This window comes from Terrapene carolina, unplaced genomic scaffold (genome assembly GCF_002925995.2).
Source record: "Terrapene carolina triunguis isolate 2854851 unplaced genomic scaffold, T_m_triunguis-2.0 Scaffold242, whole genome shotgun sequence".
NCBI classification, from domain to species: Eukaryota; Metazoa; Chordata; order Testudines; family Emydidae; genus Terrapene; species Terrapene triunguis.
In genome coordinates this window covers 4852090-4872795 of record NW_020664593.1, presented here as the reverse complement: position 1 = coordinate 4872795, position 20706 = coordinate 4852090, and the positions used below count along the sequence as shown (strand labels likewise).

General features: G+C 45.5%; 1 protein-coding gene across 1 annotated transcript; it reads left to right on the top strand.

Annotated features, from left to right (window-relative positions):
* The first annotated feature begins 950 nt into the window (after nt 1-950).
* MAB21L3 (mab-21 like 3) lies at nt 951-19325 on the top strand. Its single transcript, XM_024208479.2, has 7 exons — nt 951-1163; nt 2832-3010; nt 6216-6356; nt 12257-12548; nt 15503-15684; nt 16957-17151; nt 18149-19325. Exons 2-7 carry the CDS (start codon nt 2963-2965, stop codon nt 18380-18382), a joined length of 1092 nt encoding a protein of 363 aa, XP_024064247.2. The 5' UTR covers nt 951-1163; nt 2832-2962; the 3' UTR covers nt 18383-19325.
* Nucleotides 19326-20706: the final 1381 nt, after the last annotated feature.

Below are 20706 nucleotides of genomic sequence, written 5' to 3'. Positions count from 1 at the left end.
CATTCTGGCAGCACATCCCTGTTATGTACCCTGCTGCTTTGATCAGTCCAGGTGCCTTTGTGGTTTGGTTCTCTTCCCCTGCCTCCTCCCTGAGTGTTTTCTCCCTCTCCAATTTTATTTTCGGCTACAAAGGGGATGAGGGTTGAAGCAACCATGGGGGGGCCAGATTGGAGCTCAGGTGTGCTTTTTTCAGTTTAGCTGGTCAAAAAAGCCTCTGGAAATCCTGAGTCCTGAACCTGGCTTGGAGATCAAGGTTCACGGCTTGGAGACAGATGGAGGCTTCACCACTGTAACAAGCTGCTGTGCAGCCCGCCCAGAAGTGCTCATTGGGGGTCCCTGGACTATATTCTCTTCCATTTCTCTGTTCTCTTCCCACTCTCTCTACAGAGCGCTCTGTCTCCTGCTGTCTTTCCCTTCTCCACCCCACTCTCGCTATTTTTCTCTACCCTCCCACACCCCTCTTATTCTCTCCCTCCCTCGCGTATTTTGTAATCACAAGTTGGTGGTGTGTTGCCTCTGACCTGTTGATCCTGACTCGAGGCCAGGGACAAGTAAGCAGGGCTGGGCACCTGGTGCCCATGCTGCTTTGCTGCTTCTGGCCAAACCCGACACTTTCACTTTCCAGACGGAGCTGCCGACACTCCTTGTGCTTACGTGACTTTTACTGCCTGTGTCAGAGGCTTTCCCTGTGTTGTACACAGTATTTCCTGGCTGTCCTTCAGCAACACTGTGATTCCAAAATAGGCATGTCAAAATCCACTGGAATCCCCCATGGCCAGTACACCGCAGTCTGCCATTGGCTACTGGGGTCAGCTCTTGCACTGCCCCCGGCTTTTTTGTTCTCCATTGGCATTAACTAAAGTTAAGCACATAAAGCAGCAAAACCTACTAGTTAGAGCAGGGGTCTGGGAGTCGGGAATTCCTGCGTTCTGATCCTAGCTTTGACACTTGCACAGGCAAGTCGCTTCTCCTTTCTCAGGCTGTTTCCCCAATCTGTAAAAGGAGGGTAATAATCCTAACGATGATTTATTATTTCCACTGCAGTAGCACCTAGAGGCTGCCAAAGAAAGGTCAGGTCTCCATTGTGCGAGGTGCTGTGCATGCACGTGACAAAATGATGGTCCTTGGCCCAAATTGCTTCTACTGGCCTCCCTCATGGGGAGGTGAGAATTAAATTCCTCTTTGTGAAGTGCTTTCGAACCGTAAAGTGCTGTGTGTTATTGTTTAATGTGAAATGACTGGGACCAGATTCCTCAATGCCTGTTTGTCCAATAGCTACTATAGCACCAGACAGCTTGTGGGCATGGGAAACCGGGAAGCTGAAACCCACCACAGACGTACAGGGCTTGTGGATGTATGAGGTGAAGAAAAATGACTAAGGCTTCCTCAGACCTTCCTGGATTTGAAATCTCTAACTAGGGACGGTGAGGGTGGGGAGGGGAAATAAGGACATACTTTTTAACTCAGTCTGAATAGTTAAAATGCTCCTTACCCTTCCTCTGCCAGTGTGTCCTGCCCTGCCTCTCCTTACCTCTTCTTCTAGTCTATCCCTGGTCCCCGCAATGCCCTCCTTAGCCCACTGTTACACACTCACACTGTGCCTTAAATCTGACTTCTCCTGCAAAGCTCACAATGTTGCTAATCCTTTGGGCATTCCCTTTAAAGAAGGGCCCCAAAGGGAGTAGGAGAACGTGTGGTGGGAAGGTGGGAGGCTAATGCTTTAACTAAACGGACACTAGAAAATACACTGGGAAATCTGGAGGCAGGTTTGAGTTTTACACTACCAGCTCCTGGAGGCAAGGACTATATTTTCTGCTGGGTCTTGTATAGCGCCAATAACATGATCATCGTTTGACTAATAATGAATAATAAGAAGTGTATTGTGGTAGTGTCAGGACTGGAGCCCCATTGTGTTTGGCACTGTACAAATAATAACACATAAAGAGGGCTTGGAGAACACAGAGTGGAAAAGGTCCAGACCCTCAAAGGTGTTTAAGCTCCTAACTTCCACAGAAATCAGTGGAAGTTTAGGAGCCTAAATACCTTTGTGGATCTGGGCCAAAATAACTATTTTGCTAGACAGTGGGCCCATTCTTTCTAACCAGGGACAGTTTGCAGCAAGGACGCATGTCTCTACAGGGCTCTGCCACTCTCCCCGGGGATGACGTACCCTTTTTTTAAAAGCCACCAACTCTTATCAGATCGATAAGGCCCAATCAATGGTTTTCCCTTCTAACAACGTGTTGGGTTTGTTATCTGGGCAGCTGGCAGCTAACAAGAGGCAGCTTTATATCTGTTTATTGTAAAGAAGGCGAAGCAAACTGCAGGCTGGGGACAGGCAGTGGGATGTTTACTGTCAATCCAGCAGGAGAGAGAAAGGAAATATAAGGAGCAGAGGCCCTGGACTGCAACCCAAATGAGTGATCTGAATGTAAACATAGCAGTACAGCTACAGAAGGAAAGTGGGTGGATTGACCTCGACAAGGGAGTGTTTCTCGGTGTTTTGAAAGGGTTTATAGATGATCTAGTTAAGAGTTAGAAAACAGGGAAGTGTTTGTGGCAATCAGAAAATAATGCTGGGCAGGAGAGCTCTGAATCCCCAACAGAGTCTGAAAGGTGCTTCAAATTCAGACCAAAGGCAAAGCAGTGTTTGGGATTTTTTTATATATGTATATATGTTAAGAATCACCATTTTAAAATTATAATAATAAAACCAGAGCTTGAAAATATAATTGGACATATTTTTTCCTAGTAGGTTGAAACACATTGTAACACAAAACGGAAAAAACAAGCAAATCTCCCAGCTTGTCTCCCCTCTTCTCCATCCACAGAGGAATTAGGTGTCTTGGGTTTGCAAGGCAAGGAAGGCTGCAGACCAAAAGCTGGAAGTGGTTCTGAAACACCCAGAGCCAAGCGAGAGAATAAAATTTAAATTTTGGAGCACAAGGAAGAACATCCTACCATGAAACCATTCACAGAAGAAGATGTGGAATTTTACATCCAGAATAAGGTAAGTATTTGTGTGTATGTCTCTTCTCTGTCTCCACAAGTAGGGATGATCTTGAAAAGTTCAGAATTCAAGGGTTGGATGCTTATCTGACTCGTGAGTCTTGGGACAAAATGGGACTTAAGTATCATGATAAGAAGATTTCTAGTGACATTTCCAATGCTTCCCTTTCAGAACCTTAGCAAAGGGTTTGGTTTGGTGGCCTCTTAGCTTTTCCCTAGATGGTCATCCTGTCCCACTTCAGAACCAGTTTGTGTTTTGGGCTCTATCCTCCAAACTTGGAATTTCAAATGTGGTTACAGCTGGAGTTGTTTGTGTTTAGACCTAGGAGAGATTCTAGGGTTCATATTTATCCAGCCAAAAGCTCGGATTTGATAGAAGCAGAGCCAAAAATACAGCAGCAAGGTTGTCTCTAGGGAAGATAATGCATGTGTTCAATAATTAGGGAGAGGTGGATAATACTAGAACTCACCTAATCCTTTTCCTAAACCTTGGATGCTTATCTAAACAAGCCATCTAACCTTTTTAAGAGAGCTAGGCAGGAACCAGGTTTCAATTTCATGGGAACTGCTCTGATTTAGAATTTTTTTTCTTTTCTGAAATGGACCAAACCCCCCCAAAATTGAAATTGCCTGCACAATGAGAGATCATTTCAGGTCAATCAAAATGTTTTGTTCCAATTTCAACTTATATTTATATTTATATTAAATACCAAAATTCAACAAAAAGTCATATTAAACAGAAAATCGAGGCTTCTGTTTTGAGAAGGTGGAAATGTTTTGCCCTTATCAGAACTCTGTTCATTTTTTTTCTAAACTAAAGATCACTGAAATCAACACGTCTTTGCAAAATGTTTCACTTTTAACAAATTGGTATTTTCCAATGGAAAAATGTTCCATCCGAAAATTTCCAGCCAACTCTGCCAATTAGTACTTCTCGCTGTAAAGATTTCTATTGCAGGGTGACATAGGAGCCAGAGGGCACGGTTGTGCATAGAGAGATTTGTGATAGTGTATTGCCTCATCTGCTGCGGTACCGAGCACCAGAGGTAGCATTTAAATGGGGCCCAGAGCCACCAGAATTTTAGGTTCCACCAGAAGCTTTTCATCCCTCAGAGAGCGATTTCTTTCCAGCAGCCTCCTAAGTGAGAAAGACAAGGTTCCAGTTATTAATCATCATTATTATTATGTATTAAATCATGTCACTTCACAGCCTGTTTGTTAAAACTTATAATCATATAATGAACCAGCACAGATACCATGTAATAATTTATGCATGTTAACTTAAACGGTTTTTTACAACTGGGTCTATTAAATGTATGGATTCTTCTCTCCACTCCTCGGTCATTGATCTTCCTCCCAAGGGAGGCAGGGCAGCAGCCAGCCACCAGCCTGCCTGCAAGCTACTCCCTGCTTTTTTTCTGAATCAGTGTTGTTAACCCACTCTTGTAGCAAAGAAAAAATCCAAATATGTATTGGAAGGAGATGGAGGGATGAATTAGACCCAACCCCAACTCGGTTCCAGATCCCAAACCAAACCCGTTTTTGATATCCAAAATATTAATACATTGGTGTTCAGTTTTTAACATTTGCTTTGACACTCCCAAAGCTGGGATCTGGAAAGGGAAACACCAGTATATGGCGAAAGAGGCTGTTCGGCACAGTGTTTATAACTGTGACGGGAAGTGGCAAACATCAGAGATCACATGGGAAAGCCGCTTCTCCCAAGACCTCCATCCTGTTTCTGCAGACCTAAGAGAGTCTGGGGCCCGAGGTTCATCTATTACTAGATATAGTAATAACCACCATGGCACTGGTGAGTTTTCAGACACACAGTACTCTAATGAAGAGTGAATCAATAGCAACTAAGGTGTAGAGGTCAGAGGAGGTGACTGGGAGAGTAGACCTGGCTTTTATTCTTGTTTCTGTCAGAGATTTACTGTGTGTCACTTCCCCTCGCTGAGCCTCAGTGCTGTTATTACAAAATGTTGTGATTTCAAATCTGCAAATCGTTTGGTTGGGATTTTGGCTGCAGGTTCTGGTTGGTTTCATTTTCTCCCAATTAGTTCTGCTAACGCTGGCTGTTGAGTTTCTGCTGGGTGTGTTCCTCACTGCCTCTATCCTCATCATGTAAGATCAGGCACCGGGATGAAGGGAAGCGCAGTGAACATCATCCTGCATAATGATCCCTGGATGGAGGAGTAATTAGACATATGTTAATTAACTTACTTAGTAATAGCAATGAACTAGCCTCAGAACGGTTTAGTGTGGATAAGCCTGCATCCCATATTGACAAATGTGTGAGGATCATGTGTGGAATATGCCAGTGTCCTTCACTAGGCATGGTCTTGTATATTCCTTCTGTTAAACCCTGAATAATTGACTCTGGCCTGTATCTTGTATCATCCCTGTATGACCCTGGCACTTGTGCTGGTGTGGGATGATTCATGTTGGTTCTTATTTATCTGGTTTGCCCATCCTGCACCTCAGTTCGTCCTCCACCTCCTCCATTCTACTGAAACTCGCGATAATCAATAGTTTGGCTGATACTGCTTGACTGGAGGGAGAGTACAGCAAGGCACAAACTTCCTGTGAGAGCTTGTGGTTACCGCTGAGATCAGCATAGAGGAGGAACTTCAGCACCCTTTAGAAATGGAATTGCTCCTATGCTTCACACATGCAAGGCCACTGAGCCAAGTTCAGACCAGTCAGTTGAGTTGTGTCAGCCTACGCCAGGAATGAATTTGAGTCAGTGTTTTCTGTCACAGCATCAGTGGGCTTGACCCAGCAGAGAATATCTGAGCCACACAAGCTCCTAGGAGACTGCAGTTCCTGGATCAGTGACTGGCTAGCCTACGCAAAGGAAAAGCTGGGTAGTCTTAGGCCAAAACCAAAATCGGCCAAAGAATGGAGAAATTCCAAGATAATGAATTCTCTACCTACCCTTCCATATTGTAATACATTGCTGAGTGGCCTCATCTACTTTAGAGCCTCCAGCCAGAGCTCCATTATCACCAGATGGAGTAAGCTGGCAATTATCAAGAGGAGAACTCTAAACTTTTATTGCCCAGAGTTCTGTATGCAAACCCATGTGTGCACACAGGCGCACACACATTTCAAGATGCCCCAGGTTCAGGTGATCTCTTGGCTGGAGATAGAGATTGTTTGCAGTTAGTCATGATGTAAAGTTACTTGCTTGATGTCTACAGGTGGAACAGCGACACCACCTGGTGTCTAAGACAGTGGATGAGGTGCAGAAGATCATCCAACAGCTGACCGCAGAAATCAGCTACAGGGACATGCGATTTCAGGCCATCTTCAACTCTGGTGTGCACAACGAGAATTTTAGGGTAAGGGCGAAAGGTTTAGTGTACCGTCTGGTGAGCTGCATGCAACGAGTTGGTGGTTCACCCCTGTTCATAGTGGGCAAGTATCCATATCACAAACAAACACCATAGTTGGCACATTGTCATCTTTACTGGCAGTCTCAGCAGAGAAGCCACGGTCTGAAGGGACTGTGGAGACTGAATTCCCTTGTTCCTGCTACAGGAGGATCTGGCAAGGCAAGATTAAGAAGTTGGGTAGTTTGCCTTGCTACTGCTGCCATGTGTAACATGGATAACCAAAGGACTTCTGTTACCAGGGGAGGTCTCAGAGATTTTACTCATAAGCTGGAATTTTTCCATTTTCATCATGAGGATGTAAATTTGATGGTGGGAAAAGTGAAACTTCCCCCTGGATCAGACTGTCAGATACCCACCAAAATAATAATGTTCACTCTCAACTCTGCCAGTGTGAAGACCTGGTTATTTCATGTGGCTCTTTAAGTCAGAAATAAATCAGTTTAATAATGAAAGAATAATAATAAATGTGAACAGACCTTTTCATCTGAAGAGCATTATGTTACTATAGTTATGCATTATAGACCCCATTACTGAAATGCAGCCACTTCTAGGGTGGGACAAAGCAACTGAGTAAAAGCACAGAGCAATCTTTGCAATAGTTTGGGGCAGAAAGTGGAAAAAAATTAGTGTATGTGATTGAAGCTTCAATGGGTATTTGGGGAGGCAGAACATTATTACCTGAGTTGGAATTTGGCTATGCTCTGGGGCACGCAGTCTTAGTCATTCTTAGGCCATTTTTGAAATATGGCATCTCCAGCAGCACAGTACTCCACGGCAACAGTATTGATCCACAGAGAAGAGTGCCCCATTCTGAACAACAAACACCACTTGGTGCATCATTCAGCTGGTCCCCCAAACTGACCTAGATGAATCCCGCTTAACATGCAAGATGTGGCAAGATCCCAGTCCAAGATGGAATGGCTGCTGAAGCCTGCAAAAAAAAAAAGCAAGATAATCTTTTTTGGGGGGAGTAATCAGGAATTACTATAGGTAAACTTGATCTGACTAATCTCTGCCCAAGTGAGACCCTGAAAACTTAACTATCTATAAAGTGGCCAGTGTATTATCCATATTTAACTAAATCCAGTGCTAAAAATCTGCATGTTATAGTCAAGTTGCGGGGGAAGGGCAGGGGGGGAATGTAACTGTTTGTTAACTATATTGTGTAGGAATGGAGTTGTAAAAGATGTATTTATAAGAGGTGACAGTTAGCTCAGGGCACTAGCTACTCCTGCTTCCAAAACAAAGCCCATAAAGTTATTGCTGTGACTGCCCCTGGGAGAGTAATGTGGTTGAAAAGACATCCGAGCACATGCCAGTCTGTGTTTGATGCTGGGAGTGGACAATGGGATGGATCACTCAGTGACTGCCTGTTCTGTTCATTCCCTTTGAAGCACCTTCCACTGCTGGAAGACAGGATATTGTACAAGATCAAATGGACCATTGGTCTGACCTAGTATGGCCGTTCTTATGTTCCTTTCAGGAGAACTTTTGGGGTGTTGCTTTTGGGAACAGGAATCATTTAATATGGTGGGATCCCAATTGTTGGGAAAATCCAGACATCCATGTTGTACTTTAAGCATTCCTAACTGTGTTCTTCCAGAAATAGAGCTGGACAAGAAATTGTTTTCCTGTCTTGGGAAGATTTTTTCAGATTTCCCATCCTGAATCAGGACAAAAAGTCAACGTTTTGAAAATGTTCACAAACTAAAAATCTGGGGGGGGGGGAATCAGTTTAGGTCAACTGAAACATTTTGTTTTGATAAAATATAAGATTTGTTTTGATTTTGACCTTTTTTATTTTAAAAACTATTTTTAGTATACATGAACTTAAACTTGGAACTGAAAAGTCATGTTGAACCAAAAAAATGGAACTTTTCATTTCAACAATTTCAAAACTTTTTTTAAAAAAAATTTCGAGAGGAGGAATTTGTCGAAACTGACCCTTTCTCTTTCACGAAAAGTTTTAGTTTTGACAAATTGGCATTTTTTGACAGTAAATGATTTTGTTGAAGAATTCCTGATCAGTTCTACCCAGAAACTGTTCAGTGCAGGTATGTCAAAGGCTCTTGCCAAAGCAAATCTCCCCTGCTCCTGGTAGCCAGATGCTCCAGTGTGGACATGGTTTATTCTTCAGAAAAGGGCCTTATGTTCATCCCCCTGCCCAGTATTTGCACTGTTTATTTCCTGTGCCTGCCAGCGGGAGTTCTTCAGAGATCGCAGCTATAACAGGCCCAAGAATGTGAATTTTACAGGTCAAAATTTCAGAAAACAACAATTACAGGTAATTAATCACCCCATACACCCAACAAAAAGGGAACATACCCCATGGTTGTCATCAGGAAATAGTACTCTAGTGGCTACATCTGTCCAGTTGGTGGATTGCACAGGGAGAGATTTAATCAGGTCTCAAGCCTTTCACATATAGGTCACTGATTCAGATATTATTGCCTGTCCAAAAGGAGTCAGGGGTCTCATTTCATTTTCTAACGGAGAGATTCTAGATTGCAAAACCACCATCACACAGTTGACACCACGTTGGCGGCCTCAACACAATTCCTACGGCTTCAACAAGCTGTAGAGATGGGACTCCCCTCCCGCAGTCGGGGTGGTCAATCCAGGGCACGTGGGACAGCTTGAGGGGCATTGGTGAGGCAGAGTTGGGCAGCTTAGCTCCCTCTCCAGAGCTGTCAGCGTGGCACTTCCCACCAGTGTATTATCTCTGTGGACAATAGCTGGGCAACCTTTTCTTTATTATTAGGCTCGGCAGAAACTCCAAAATGCCGCAAGAACTAACTGTATGGCACGTGCTTTCTCTCCATGTTCTGTATACTTCTTATTTTCCTCTCTGCTTCTCTCAGGATCAGCCAGCTTTACTGGCCAAGTGGTCCGCTCTGCTTCGGGGGAAACGCCCATTCCACCCATCTGTCCAGGTACAAATACCTCACACCGACTCCTCCAAACAGTTGCCCCCATGCCTGCTTCATCCTCATCCATCCCTCTTCTCCAGACACTAGATCCCTCACCCGCATAGCCAATCTCCCCTCTGACCTTCCCAGCCTCCTTGCAAGGGAGCTCGGAGCACAGGACCCTTGTTTCTAACTTACTACTTCCTTCTTGCTATACCCTAAGGAATGCTTTGCATTTTGCCAGGAGCCCAAGGGCTGGGCTGCATCTAATTCGCATAACTTTAGCAACTGTTTTTTTACAGAGGAATGGGCCACAGACTACAGGTGCCAGCATAGATTGCTCTAGTTTGCTCCCAGTGGCTTTGCTCAGATAAAAGTGGCACATGGCATGCTGGGGCTTGTAGTACGTACAGGCTGCACAGAATGTCCATATGAAAGACAAAGGTGGGTGTGAGTCCTATTCAGCCAATGGGCTGAAATGTGAATGCACCTATTCCATTATTGCTAACTCTCGCGATTCTGTCTGGAGCCTTTTGATATTTGGTGTTTTCTGCTAAAGCCCCATCTGATTCCATGAGACTCTCAGATTTCATCTGAAAAACAAAAAAGTACATTTCTAGTGCTCACGGTTGCAGAGAAAAGCTTGAAAGCTCGACTTGAGTGCAGCCCCCAGGGCTCAGAAACTGGAAGGCGAATATAAAGAACCCCCCAGATCATTACTATTTTGTTTAAATCTCATGATCTCTTATGGCTCGACTCATGATTTTTGAAAGTTTGGGGATGGCAACGCGGTTGTTCAATACACTGGGGCTTGCTCACCCCATCTCCAGCCTTCTGAAAAGTGAGATTGATGTATGACGTTAGCCAACACAGATTCAATGATGTGTCATTCACTGAGGCCCTGCTGTTATTTTTAGTCCGATTTTTGAGGTAGGAGTGATCATGTGGCACAAAGCAGCCTTGCCCAGAGGCCATGCACACACAGATTCTCTCCCAAGCCAGGATAGCCTGAAGAAGTGAGATTTTAAAATATCTCATTGAAACACACCGCAGGAGAATCCTTCATCATGAGAGTGAGCGGCCTTACAACACTTTAAGAGTAATTCGATGTGACGAGTGAGTCTGATTGAGCAAGGCTTAAGCGGTGGCTGAGTTCACACTGGGACCTTTGTCCTTGGCTCTGATCACTGGATCAGTGTTTCTTAGCCTGTGGATCACTGGTAATTCACTAGGAGGGGAGCATTTGTGGTTCCCAGGTGCATCAGAACAATTCCATTACAATCAGGGTGAGCAGGTAAAAGTAGACGTCATAGAATGGAAAACGGCTGGGGGAAAATTGATTCTGTCCTGCATGATTTTTTCTGTGCAGATGTGATTAAGGAAATGCATTGTAAAATAAGCCAGTCATTCCATGAAAGCTGCTGCATTCTGTTCTTATGGAGTGTAGCATGTAGGTCCTAGATTGGCTTTGCTTATTTCTCAACACCCAGAAACAAAAATATTTCTTGTGGGGTCCATTTTGTTCTGAAATTTCCTGTGGTGACTGTCCTCTTTCCTCCTCCTGCCCTTATATAAACGGGGAACTGGATTTGACTAAACAAAGGTTTCCGCAGTTGCATTTGCAATTTCTATGCTTCCTGCTGGTAGGCTTTGTTTTAAAAAATCCTACCGTGTCCAGCAGCAATACCCTAAGTCAGTGGAGCTACCAATAGTGTTACTACAGTGCGTTGGACCATTACTGGAGAATGGCGGAGTGTTTTGTTTACCTTGGGGTAACCACCTTCCAGCAATTGCTGTCAGTTTAGATTCTGTTTCTCTAGTAGGTTTTCCCCTAATAATGTCAGGGTGAGTTACGATTAGTGATAAGCAAAGCTGAAAAGCTTAAGAGTTCAGACTGTTAAATGTCTGGATGTTTTAGCCACGTTGTTTGGACCGAGAGAGCCGAGATGGTTCAATACTCCAAAAACAGTGTTAGGAAACATTTGTTCAAATTCTGAGTAGCTAATAGGTTTGACTTTGTTCATTCCCCTGCTAATTCACTATTCACAAAGAGCTTTTTATAGGAGAATGATTGTTCTTCATATGAAGACCATATTGATATGCAAGCAAGACTAGTGGCTATTTGTTATTTATCCACTTGTTTATTACACTCATGTGTTAAAAGTTTGTCACCCAATCAAAGAGCAGAAACAATTCCGTGTGACATAGGTGACCAGACTACTGGATTCTCTTCCTGGTTCTGCCACTGACTCACTGTGTGGCCTTGGGAAAGTCACTTCACTTTTCTCTGTTTCAGCTTCCCCATCTGTGAGATGGGGACAATATTTCCCTACCACAAATCAGTCTGTAAAAGGCTTATTTTACTAATGTCTTTAAGGGACTTTGGGATTCTTGGGTGAAAGGGGCTAGAGAAGTGAGCATTGACATTATTATTACTACTAACAATCTCTAGGCCAATCTCTAGAAATAATTCTCAGGCAATAATTTACACATATCTTGCCTTCCGTCCTAGCATCTCTCTCTGTACCTGCATCTTTTGCAATTGCAGATCTAACCGTGGAAGATTATGGATCCAACGAAGGGTGAGGAGGGGAAGGTGGAGGGAGAGGTAACAAATCAGCCAACGGTGTTCCGATTTGACATTGGTAGCATTGCCCATGATGGTCACTTCAGCTTCCTTCTAATGATAGTTTTCTCATTTTGTGAACCTAAATAGCACATGGCTGACACATTCTAGCCTCCAGCCTTATTCTAAGACAGTGTCCTAGCCAGATAGGCTCGGAGTGGGACGTATCTGCACTTAGCTGCTTCCATTCCAGCGTGACTTTCCCTTTTGCTCAGAAGCCCCAGTGATTCTACCTGTTGTGACCATGTTCCCCGCATCCAGGTTGTAAATCTGCCCTCATTTCCTCTCTCAATCTCTCTGAACTCTTCTAGGTCTTAGCACCCAGCCACTTCCTCATCACAGTCCCACTGCGCGGCCTGACAGGGTACCGGGAGCACCAGGTACGGCACTGGCGGTATTACACCGTGCATGGGGCAAAGCTCCTTTCCCCAGTACGGGACCCAGAGGAGCTGCAGCAGTGGCTGGAGGTGGAGCAGTTCTCAAAGAGCCTGCAGCAGTGGCATGAGACAGAGGTGAACATCGAAGGTGATCTCGTTCCAGCCAAGGTCCTTGCCATCTTCAGGGAGTTGATGGAGAAGTCAATTACCTCCTGTAACCTCTCCAGTGAGTTGAGCGGGAAAGGTGTGAAGGGAATCCGCCTCTCAAGTGCAGTCCTCTGACAGGGGACTGTGATCACTACCCATAGTGGGTGTTTGGCCACTTGCCTCATTCCTTGTGAACAGAGATTGGCTCACACACCCCACAGCTGAGGAGACACTGGCCCATGATGAAGATGACTTCCATTTTCACAAGTAAGACCTCTCGACCCAGGTTCAGATTACAAGCTCTCGGTGCTCAGGGATGTTTGGATTTTCTGTTATGAATTTGGACCCCATCCTCCCTCAGCACCACCCCAAAAAATCAACTAACATTTTCTTTTGCCTACATTTTCAGAAAATAATCTGCTTTTCTGCTGGGCCAGAAACTATGTGGGTCCTATAGGCCTTCTAGGCTTCTCCAACCCAAGCTATAGAGCTTCCATGGGGTGTCCTTGTGCCCTCTGCAGAGGGGAAGCGCTGGTACCTCTTGCCTACAAATGTCTTTAAATGAAGGCAGTTGAGGTTGAAACCTGTGTCCATGGCCAGCTGGTGTTTAAGTCCGTTCCTTTCTGGGCCTAGACCAACCAGAAAGACACTCTGTGATGATGTGGATGAAGGTTAGGACAGTGAATGGGGAGAGGATTGTGAATGGTACTGGGAGGCAGGGGCACCCCCAGGTACTTTTGACATGGTACGCCCCAGGGCTCCCTGCTGCCCTCTCCCAGCCAGCTCTCCCATGGGGGCACTCGCCACAACTCTTGAGGCTGTCGCTGAGTGTGTCCTGTGGGCAGAGCAGAGGGGACATGGGCTGTTGTGGGGTGAGGCTGGGTAGGGAGCCTGGTGCAGGAGCCAGCCCCGTGGTAGTGGTGAGCAGAAGCAGTGCTGGCTGCCGCGCTGCCACTTCAGGTTTGGCCCCATGACCGCTCAGTTATGGTGGGGGTGAGAGAGTGGCAGGGCCAAAATTGAGTGAGCGGCATTGCGACCTGGTGCATGGGGGTTGCAGCGCCACTCAGGTTTGGATGCAGGGGTTGTGGGGCCAAACCTGAGTGGTGCAGCAACCCCCGTATACCATGTTGCAATGCCGCTCACTCAGTTTTGGCCCTGCTGCCCTCCCATCATGATGCAGGGATGGCGGGGTCAAACCTGAGTGGGCAGTGGGGCAACCAGCACTGTTCCCCCCCACCACTGTTGTGGGAAGGGCCTGATGCTGACGCCTTGCCGCCCCTGCCAATGGCATGCACCGTGTGTAATGTGCCTTCGGCTGCAGGCACCACTGCTTGGAGGTGAACAGTCCCCTACGGTAGAGAAGCCCGAGGCTTTCATAGCTTTGCAGCTTGTAGTATTGAGCAGCTGCCTGGCAGAGCTTCTCCTTCGAGCAAAACCCTTTGTTATCTTTATTCAGACTTTAGATCAATACTGGCTATGCCCAGGCTGCTCCCATCCCATCCTGCTTCGAGGTAATGTCACCGGGGGTCACTTGCAGCAGCACTGCTGCTACCTCTCATAGGCAGCTCCAAAATATGTGTTTACATCCCAGCCTTCCATACAAAAGAAATTGAAGAATTGATTGCAGATGTGATGTGCTTTGTGCTGTGTTTTAAACACTCCTTTAGAGCTGTGGCTGCAGTCACCTCTAACTGCTAGCTTATAGGAGGCCACCTTAATAATAAAAAATAATCATACTTAGCAATTGTCATCTTTGAAGCACTTTTATTGGCTTAAACTTATTAAACCCACACACTCTGGTGTGAGTAAGTATTATCTCCATTCTTTAGCTGGGGAAACTGAGGCACATTGGTTGTATCTTGTCCAAGGCTGACCTCAGACCATGTTGCCTCTCTTCTAAGGACAATTTTACCTTTTGGTGGGATGACGCTGCATCCCAGCATTGCAAATGCATGGATGCAACTTTCCCTACCCAGATGTAACTCCGGATTTTGGAGAGACCTGTTAAAATCAAACTCAGTGTTCAACCAATTCATTTAGCAACTCATTCCTATAGCAAATATTTATTACTATTGAGGGGGATGGAGTAAAGAAAAAAAAAATCCCACCACCAAGCAGATGCTATGGCTTGGCAGAAAAGTCAAATGTTTTGTTTTCTTGCCTCAGATATTTTACTTATGTGGAAGGCAACGTGTCAGGGTGAAAACCTAACATTCTTTAAAGCAACAGCTCCCAAACTGTTGGTTCATCAAAGATGTCTGGGCATATGGTGCTGACTCCTCTGGAACACAACAGATGGGAGAAGAGATGGACTGAAGTAGGACAGTGTGATTAACTGTTTTCAAATAGGACAAACTCTGCCAAAGACAGCTTAAGTTACCTAAACACTTCCCTGATTTCACTGTTGCCTCTTTGCCGCGCAGTAGCAGATTTGGAGGCTTTGCAGTGCCTCAATTTGCCATTGTCACTTCAGACTGGTCAGACTGTCCACTGGAGTTGGCTTCCATGTAAGTTCCCAGCCAGACCAGAGTATGCCTAACTCACACAATATCCTTAATAACCACTAGGGGCAGAGAAAAGCCTCACAACAGAGTTCATGGATGTGGACTTCCCCTAAAGATGAGAGGGTCTTTGAAGCTGAGGTTTCAATTGAGACTCTTTCCTACTCAGACTCACTGAGCTCCCTTGCTTCCTCTTGTGTCCGTGGGTTGTTGGAGACGTTTAGGTTGCAGCAATTCTGCTCCTCTTTATCTTGGGCTGGTCTTATGATTTGCTTGGCCCCACACAAAGGGTCGAGGTTGAGGGGGGAAACAAGATGTTGAGTTGCTGCCTCTTCCTCCTCTTCTCCTGGTGCCCCAGGGGGATCCAGGTGGTGAGTTGTTTTCTTTGGTCCCATTGTTGGAAAGTGAGAGTTAAACCAGGCCCCTGAGCGGCAGGGTTCGCAAGGGATACAAAGCCCCGAACGGCCTCTTGCTTGGCCTGTGCAGAAGGTCAGACCTGTCTTTATCATCTCCTCTCGTCGTCCCTTCCCAGGTAAAGTCAGCATTCTGGAGAGTTTCAGCTCGGTGGTTCGAGTTGCTGTGGAGACACCAGACTCCCAGGTAGAGGTGGAGCTGGTCCCTACTGTGGAAATCCCAACCTGCTGGCCTGAGAAAGCCCGGTGGCCCCGCTGCTTCAAGCGCTGGCCTTCCCAGGAGAAAGTGCAGTGCATCAAGGTACAAAGCAGGGGGGCGCAGGAGGGGGACTTAAAGGGCAAGTAACGCTGTGAAAGGTCTTACCATGTTGTCGAAAACCTCTCACAACTGGGAGCTGGGAAACCTGCTGGAACTCTCAGAAGATATCGGCATTAAATGGTTCTGAGCAGCACAAAGGTCGAGGCACACCCTTGTCAGGGTGGCTTGACCCAAATCAGAACAGCAGCATTTTCTACCCACTTGTTACTCATTTAGCACAGATGTAAATAATGACACAAGGTGCAAGACAGGGGAGAAGTAGGCCCTTTATGGGGCGGATGAGACACCATTTTCCATCAGGCACCGAGAGCTCTGTTGACTTCCATAGTCTGCAGCTAATGCTCCCCAGAGGAGGATGAGTGCCAAGCAGCCAGTACTGGATTTCCAATTAGAGGCATCATTCTCTTTCTAGGTGGGTCAGCCTTAAGGTTTCAGATCGCCCTGTTCTGTATCCGTCTAAAATGATCTTCCTGACCTGAAATCAGACCTAGAAAGAGCTTGAGAAAGAGTCATGCTTCTTAAATGCCCGGAAGGGCTACTTTCTTTAGTAAAAACATCTGAATACTTAGAAATGCTTAGAAGTGTACTAGTTTTCTTAATATTCGTGTTTGTGAATCCTGTGCAGGTTTGATAATGTATGGAACAGTATAGACAGATGTTGTGCAAGACTCCCCACGCCTCTCCCCCAGCTCTGCCAATGCCACTCAATCCTGACCAGCACCATCCTTGTAGTTCTGGTCTTATCACTCTGCCTCTTACTGTCACACATACACACCCCTCTCTGCACAGGCCCCTCAGTCTTGTCCTGCCCTGTACATGGTGAGTCCTGTCTTACACCACTGGCAGAGCTCTGGCCACCTCGGTCCTGATGTACTGAGCCTCCTCTTGCTGTTCTAGTCCAGGGATTTCCCATGTAACTCAATTGCCTTTTCATCCTGACCTGCAGTGGGCCCTGCTGTGCCATTACCACATCCCCAGACAGTTCTGCCAGTGCAGCACTGCTTGCAGCTCCCCCTTCTCCTTTGGCGCTGGGTCTCTCTGGGGTGAGTAATATCCACGTGAGGAACTGGCCTGGTTTGATGTGGACAGACGTTCACTGGGAATTAGGAAACCCAAACTTACTGTCCCTTGTAACTCAGTCCATAATGCACAACCAGATCTCAAGTGGTAACAGGCAGGTGCAGTGGATCCTTCCCTTATCCTCCCTTCATGCTGCTCTGAAGTTAAGTTTGCTTCTCCCCCGTTCTTCTGCAGTCATTTGGCTTTAATCTCCTGGCCCGTTCCAATTACCACTGGCAGCTGGGCTTCTCCCGAGCTGAGCGCCTGCTGATAGAGGGCCTTGACGAGGACGGTGGCTGCCGCATGAAGTGCTTCCGAGTCATGAGACAAATGAAGGAGGATGTCTGGTGTACAGGAAATAAGCCAATCCTGACAACCTATCACCTACAGGTGTGTATAGCAGGCAAGAGTGGTGAGGTCAGCAGAGAGGAGTTTAGGGCGGGGTGGGGGAATATACTGTCGTCAGGAGAGAGCAGCAACCAAACAGAGTCTTTGCTGTGGGACGCCTGTAGCAACAATTGTAATACAATAATTGTATAGCGCCCCCTAGCTAACACCAAAGGTAACGACCCTCACCACATTACTCTTTTCCTTACATGGTGTGAGAATTGTTGTTTATCTACATTCCATACAAAAAGATTGTTAAAAGAACATTATGGTTGCACGGTTACAGGTAAACACACAAAAGTCAGGCAGTCTCAGAGTTGAGGCTGCCCATGCTACCTTAAGTCCACATATGCATTACAATACAGTTTTCAACTGCATGATCACACACTATTTCTTGACCAATATCATATATTATACTCTATTTTCCCTGCTACAACCTAACCCACTTTGCATTTCTACTGAGACTTATGTCTGAGGAGCTCAAAGTTTTTACCCAGTCATGCTCACAACACCCTCTCTGAGGTAGCAAGGTAGGTACAGAGGTAGGAAACAAGTACAGAAAGGGGAAGTGGCTTGCCCAGGGTCACACAGTGAATGCCAGTGGTGGTGGTGGTCACTGGTTCCAATCCCACCGAGGTCAGTAGTAACTGAAAATTGTTCCCAATGGATGGCTGTTTGGTGACCTCTCTGAAATGAATTTGGTGGGTCTCACTCACCAGCCCCTGGTGAACTGGTGTCCACATAATAAAACCCACCATTGGTATCCTTGTTGGCATGGCAATTAGAGAGGAGGGCCAGGATTGACTTAGTATGATCCCTCTGTGTCAGGGGGGAGGTAAAGTGACAGGAGACGCTTGCGTTGCCATTGCCTTCAGTCTCCAGGGCAGTCACTCCAGCACTTTTCATCAGCAGTAAAATTACCTTCGCTAATTGTGTGAATCTTTGGCAGAATCCCTGTAACATCTCTCCTTCCTCCTCCCCTCCCATCTGCCTCTTGCAGATGGTGCTGTTCTGGACATGTGAGAAGTACCCACGCACCAAGGACTGGCGCTGCTTCCGGGAAGGCTTCCTGCGCATGGTGAAGAAGCTGCACAAGTGCGTGAGCCAGCACTTCCTGAAGCATTACTTTGTCAGGGGCACCAACCTGTTTAAGTATGCCAACACCAGCGACCTGGACCTAGTGGCAGGCAAGCTCGCCATCTTCCTGGAGAACCCCGTGCTCTGCCTGGACTGAGGCAGGGAGAACCTGCTGTCCCAATCTTGTTTTACGCCCTCGTCCCTCTTGTTGTCTGTAGTTGTTCTTCCTGCCCTTTCAGTAGATGCTGTGACCTTGAACGTGAGACGTGTGGCACGTGCAGTATGGAAGAGAAGAGTCAAACTGAGAGCAGTGAGAGGACAAAACTATCTGTAGGGTTTGCTTGATGCCCAGTCATTGCAATTTGCTTTCTACAGCTTGAGCTGCCTGTCTTGGAGCCATTGCCATCCAGATCCCCAAAACAAGCCAGACCACTCATAGGCCAAAATGCAGAGTGGTCTAGTGGTAAGAGCGGGGGACTAGCAATCAGGAGACCTTACTCGGCCACCTACTCGCTGTGAGTCTTTGTGTTCATCACTTGACTCCTCTATGCTGCCTCCTTGCCCATCTGTAAAATGGAATTAATACCTACCTACCTGACAGCATTGTTGTGAGACTGAATGAATGTTTGTACAGTGCATTGAGATACGCAGATGGAAACCTCGGTACAATCACAAGGAGTTATTGTTAGAGCCAGTCTCTCTCATCTCCCTCCACAATTAAATGTGGGTCCCACCCTCACGGTAAAGAGAGTTTAATTGGTAAGTGTTGAATAGTTCAGTTACTGTTTTTTGCCTTTCCCTCGTGGTCTTTCTCTCAAGTTTTTCTTGGGGCAGGCGCCCCGGGTTTGCCTTTGCCACCCATGCTAGTGCCATGCCGTCAGCCCCCTGGCGGTGTTTGCTGTGACAGAGCTCTCTAGCACATCTGGCTCTGCCCAGCTGTCTGGGGGACGAACCGATCTCTCACCTTTTAGCACCTGTATATTTTTGGGTGCTGTTAGAGACAGAAGGAGAATTTTTCAAAGGTTCCTAGTTGCAGAGGATTCCAGAGCTTTCTATATATAATATATAAAAAATAAAGTGCTAGTGTTTTGAGAAAAGAAACAAAAAGAGTTCTAAAGTGAATGTTGTGTTTAATGTTACTAAATAACTCAAATTACAATAAAGTGTTTTATTTTCTACTACCGTAAATTGCTGGCTGGATTATAACACGCTCACATAATTTAAAAAGAAACCTTCTCTTAGCTATCATGGCCGGGGATCATCATGAGCTCTGCTCTAGCCCCTTACACGCTTTTCGTGTGATTTGGATGGTTTAGTTGGTGTTGGTCCTGCTTTGAGCAGGGGGTTGGACTAGACGACCTCCTGAGGTCCCTTCCAACCCTGCTATTCTATGATTGTAAGCTCTTTGGGGCAAGGTCTGTCTTTTCATGATGAGTGTATACAGCACCCAACACAATGATCCTTGATTGGGGCAGCAAGACCTACCACAATATAGATAATAGTTAGGGCTGTCGGCTAATCGCAGTTAACTCATGCGATTAACTCAAAAAAAATTGTGATTTAAAAAAAGTAATCGTGATTAATCGCAGTTTTAATTGTACTGTTAAACAATAGAATACCCATAGAAATGTATTAACTATTTTTGGATGTTTTTCTACATTTTCAATATATTGATTTAAATTACAACACAGAATACAAAGTGCACAGTGCTCACTTTATATTATTATTTTTATTACAAATATTTGCACTGTAAAAAAGATAAACAAAATAAACAGTATTTTTCAATTCACCTCATACAAGTACTGTAGTGCAGTCTCTTTATCGGGAAAGCACAATTTACAAATGTAGATTTTTTTTTTGTTACATAACTGCACTCAAAAACAAAACAATGTAAAACTTTAGAGCCTACAAGTCCACTCAGTCCTACTTCTTGTTCAGCCAATTACTAAGACAAACAAGTTTATTTGCATTTGCGGGAGATACTGCTGCCGGCTTCTTATTTATAATGTCTCCTGAAAGTGAGAACAGGTGTTCGCATGGCACTTTTGTAGCCGGCAATGCAAGGTATTTACATGCCAGATATGCTAAACATTACTATGCCCCTTCGTTCTTCGGCTACCATTCCAGGGGACATGCTTCCATGCTGATGATGCTCGTTAAAAAAATAGTGTGTTAATTAAATTTGTGCCTGAACTCCTTTGGGGAGAATTGTATGTTTCCTGCTCTGTTTTACCCGCATTCTGCCATGTATTTCATATTATAGCAATCTCGGATGATGACCCAACACATGTTGTTCGTTTAAAGAACACTTTCACTGCAGATTTGACAAAATGCAAAGAAGGAACCAATGTGAGATTTCTAAAGATAGCTATAACAATTGACCCAAGATTTCAGAATCTGAAGTGCCTTCCAAAATCTAAGAGGGATGAGGTGTGGAGCATGCTTTCAGAAGTTTAAAAAAAGCCACACTCTGATGCGGAA

Excerpts from the sequence above, each read along its gene's own strand:
- MAB21L3 (XM_024208479.2), top strand. The coding sequence starts at position 2,963 with ATGAAACCATTCACAGAAGAAGATGTGGAATTTTACATCCAGAATAAG. Across the intron at positions 6,357-12,256 it reads TGCACAACGAGAATTTTAGG|GTCTTAGCACCCAGCCACTT; the intron begins GTAAGGGCGAAA and ends GAACTCTTCTAG. Across the intron at positions 15,685-16,956 it reads AGAAAGTGCAGTGCATCAAG|TCATTTGGCTTTAATCTCCT; the intron begins GTACAAAGCAGG and ends GTTCTTCTGCAG.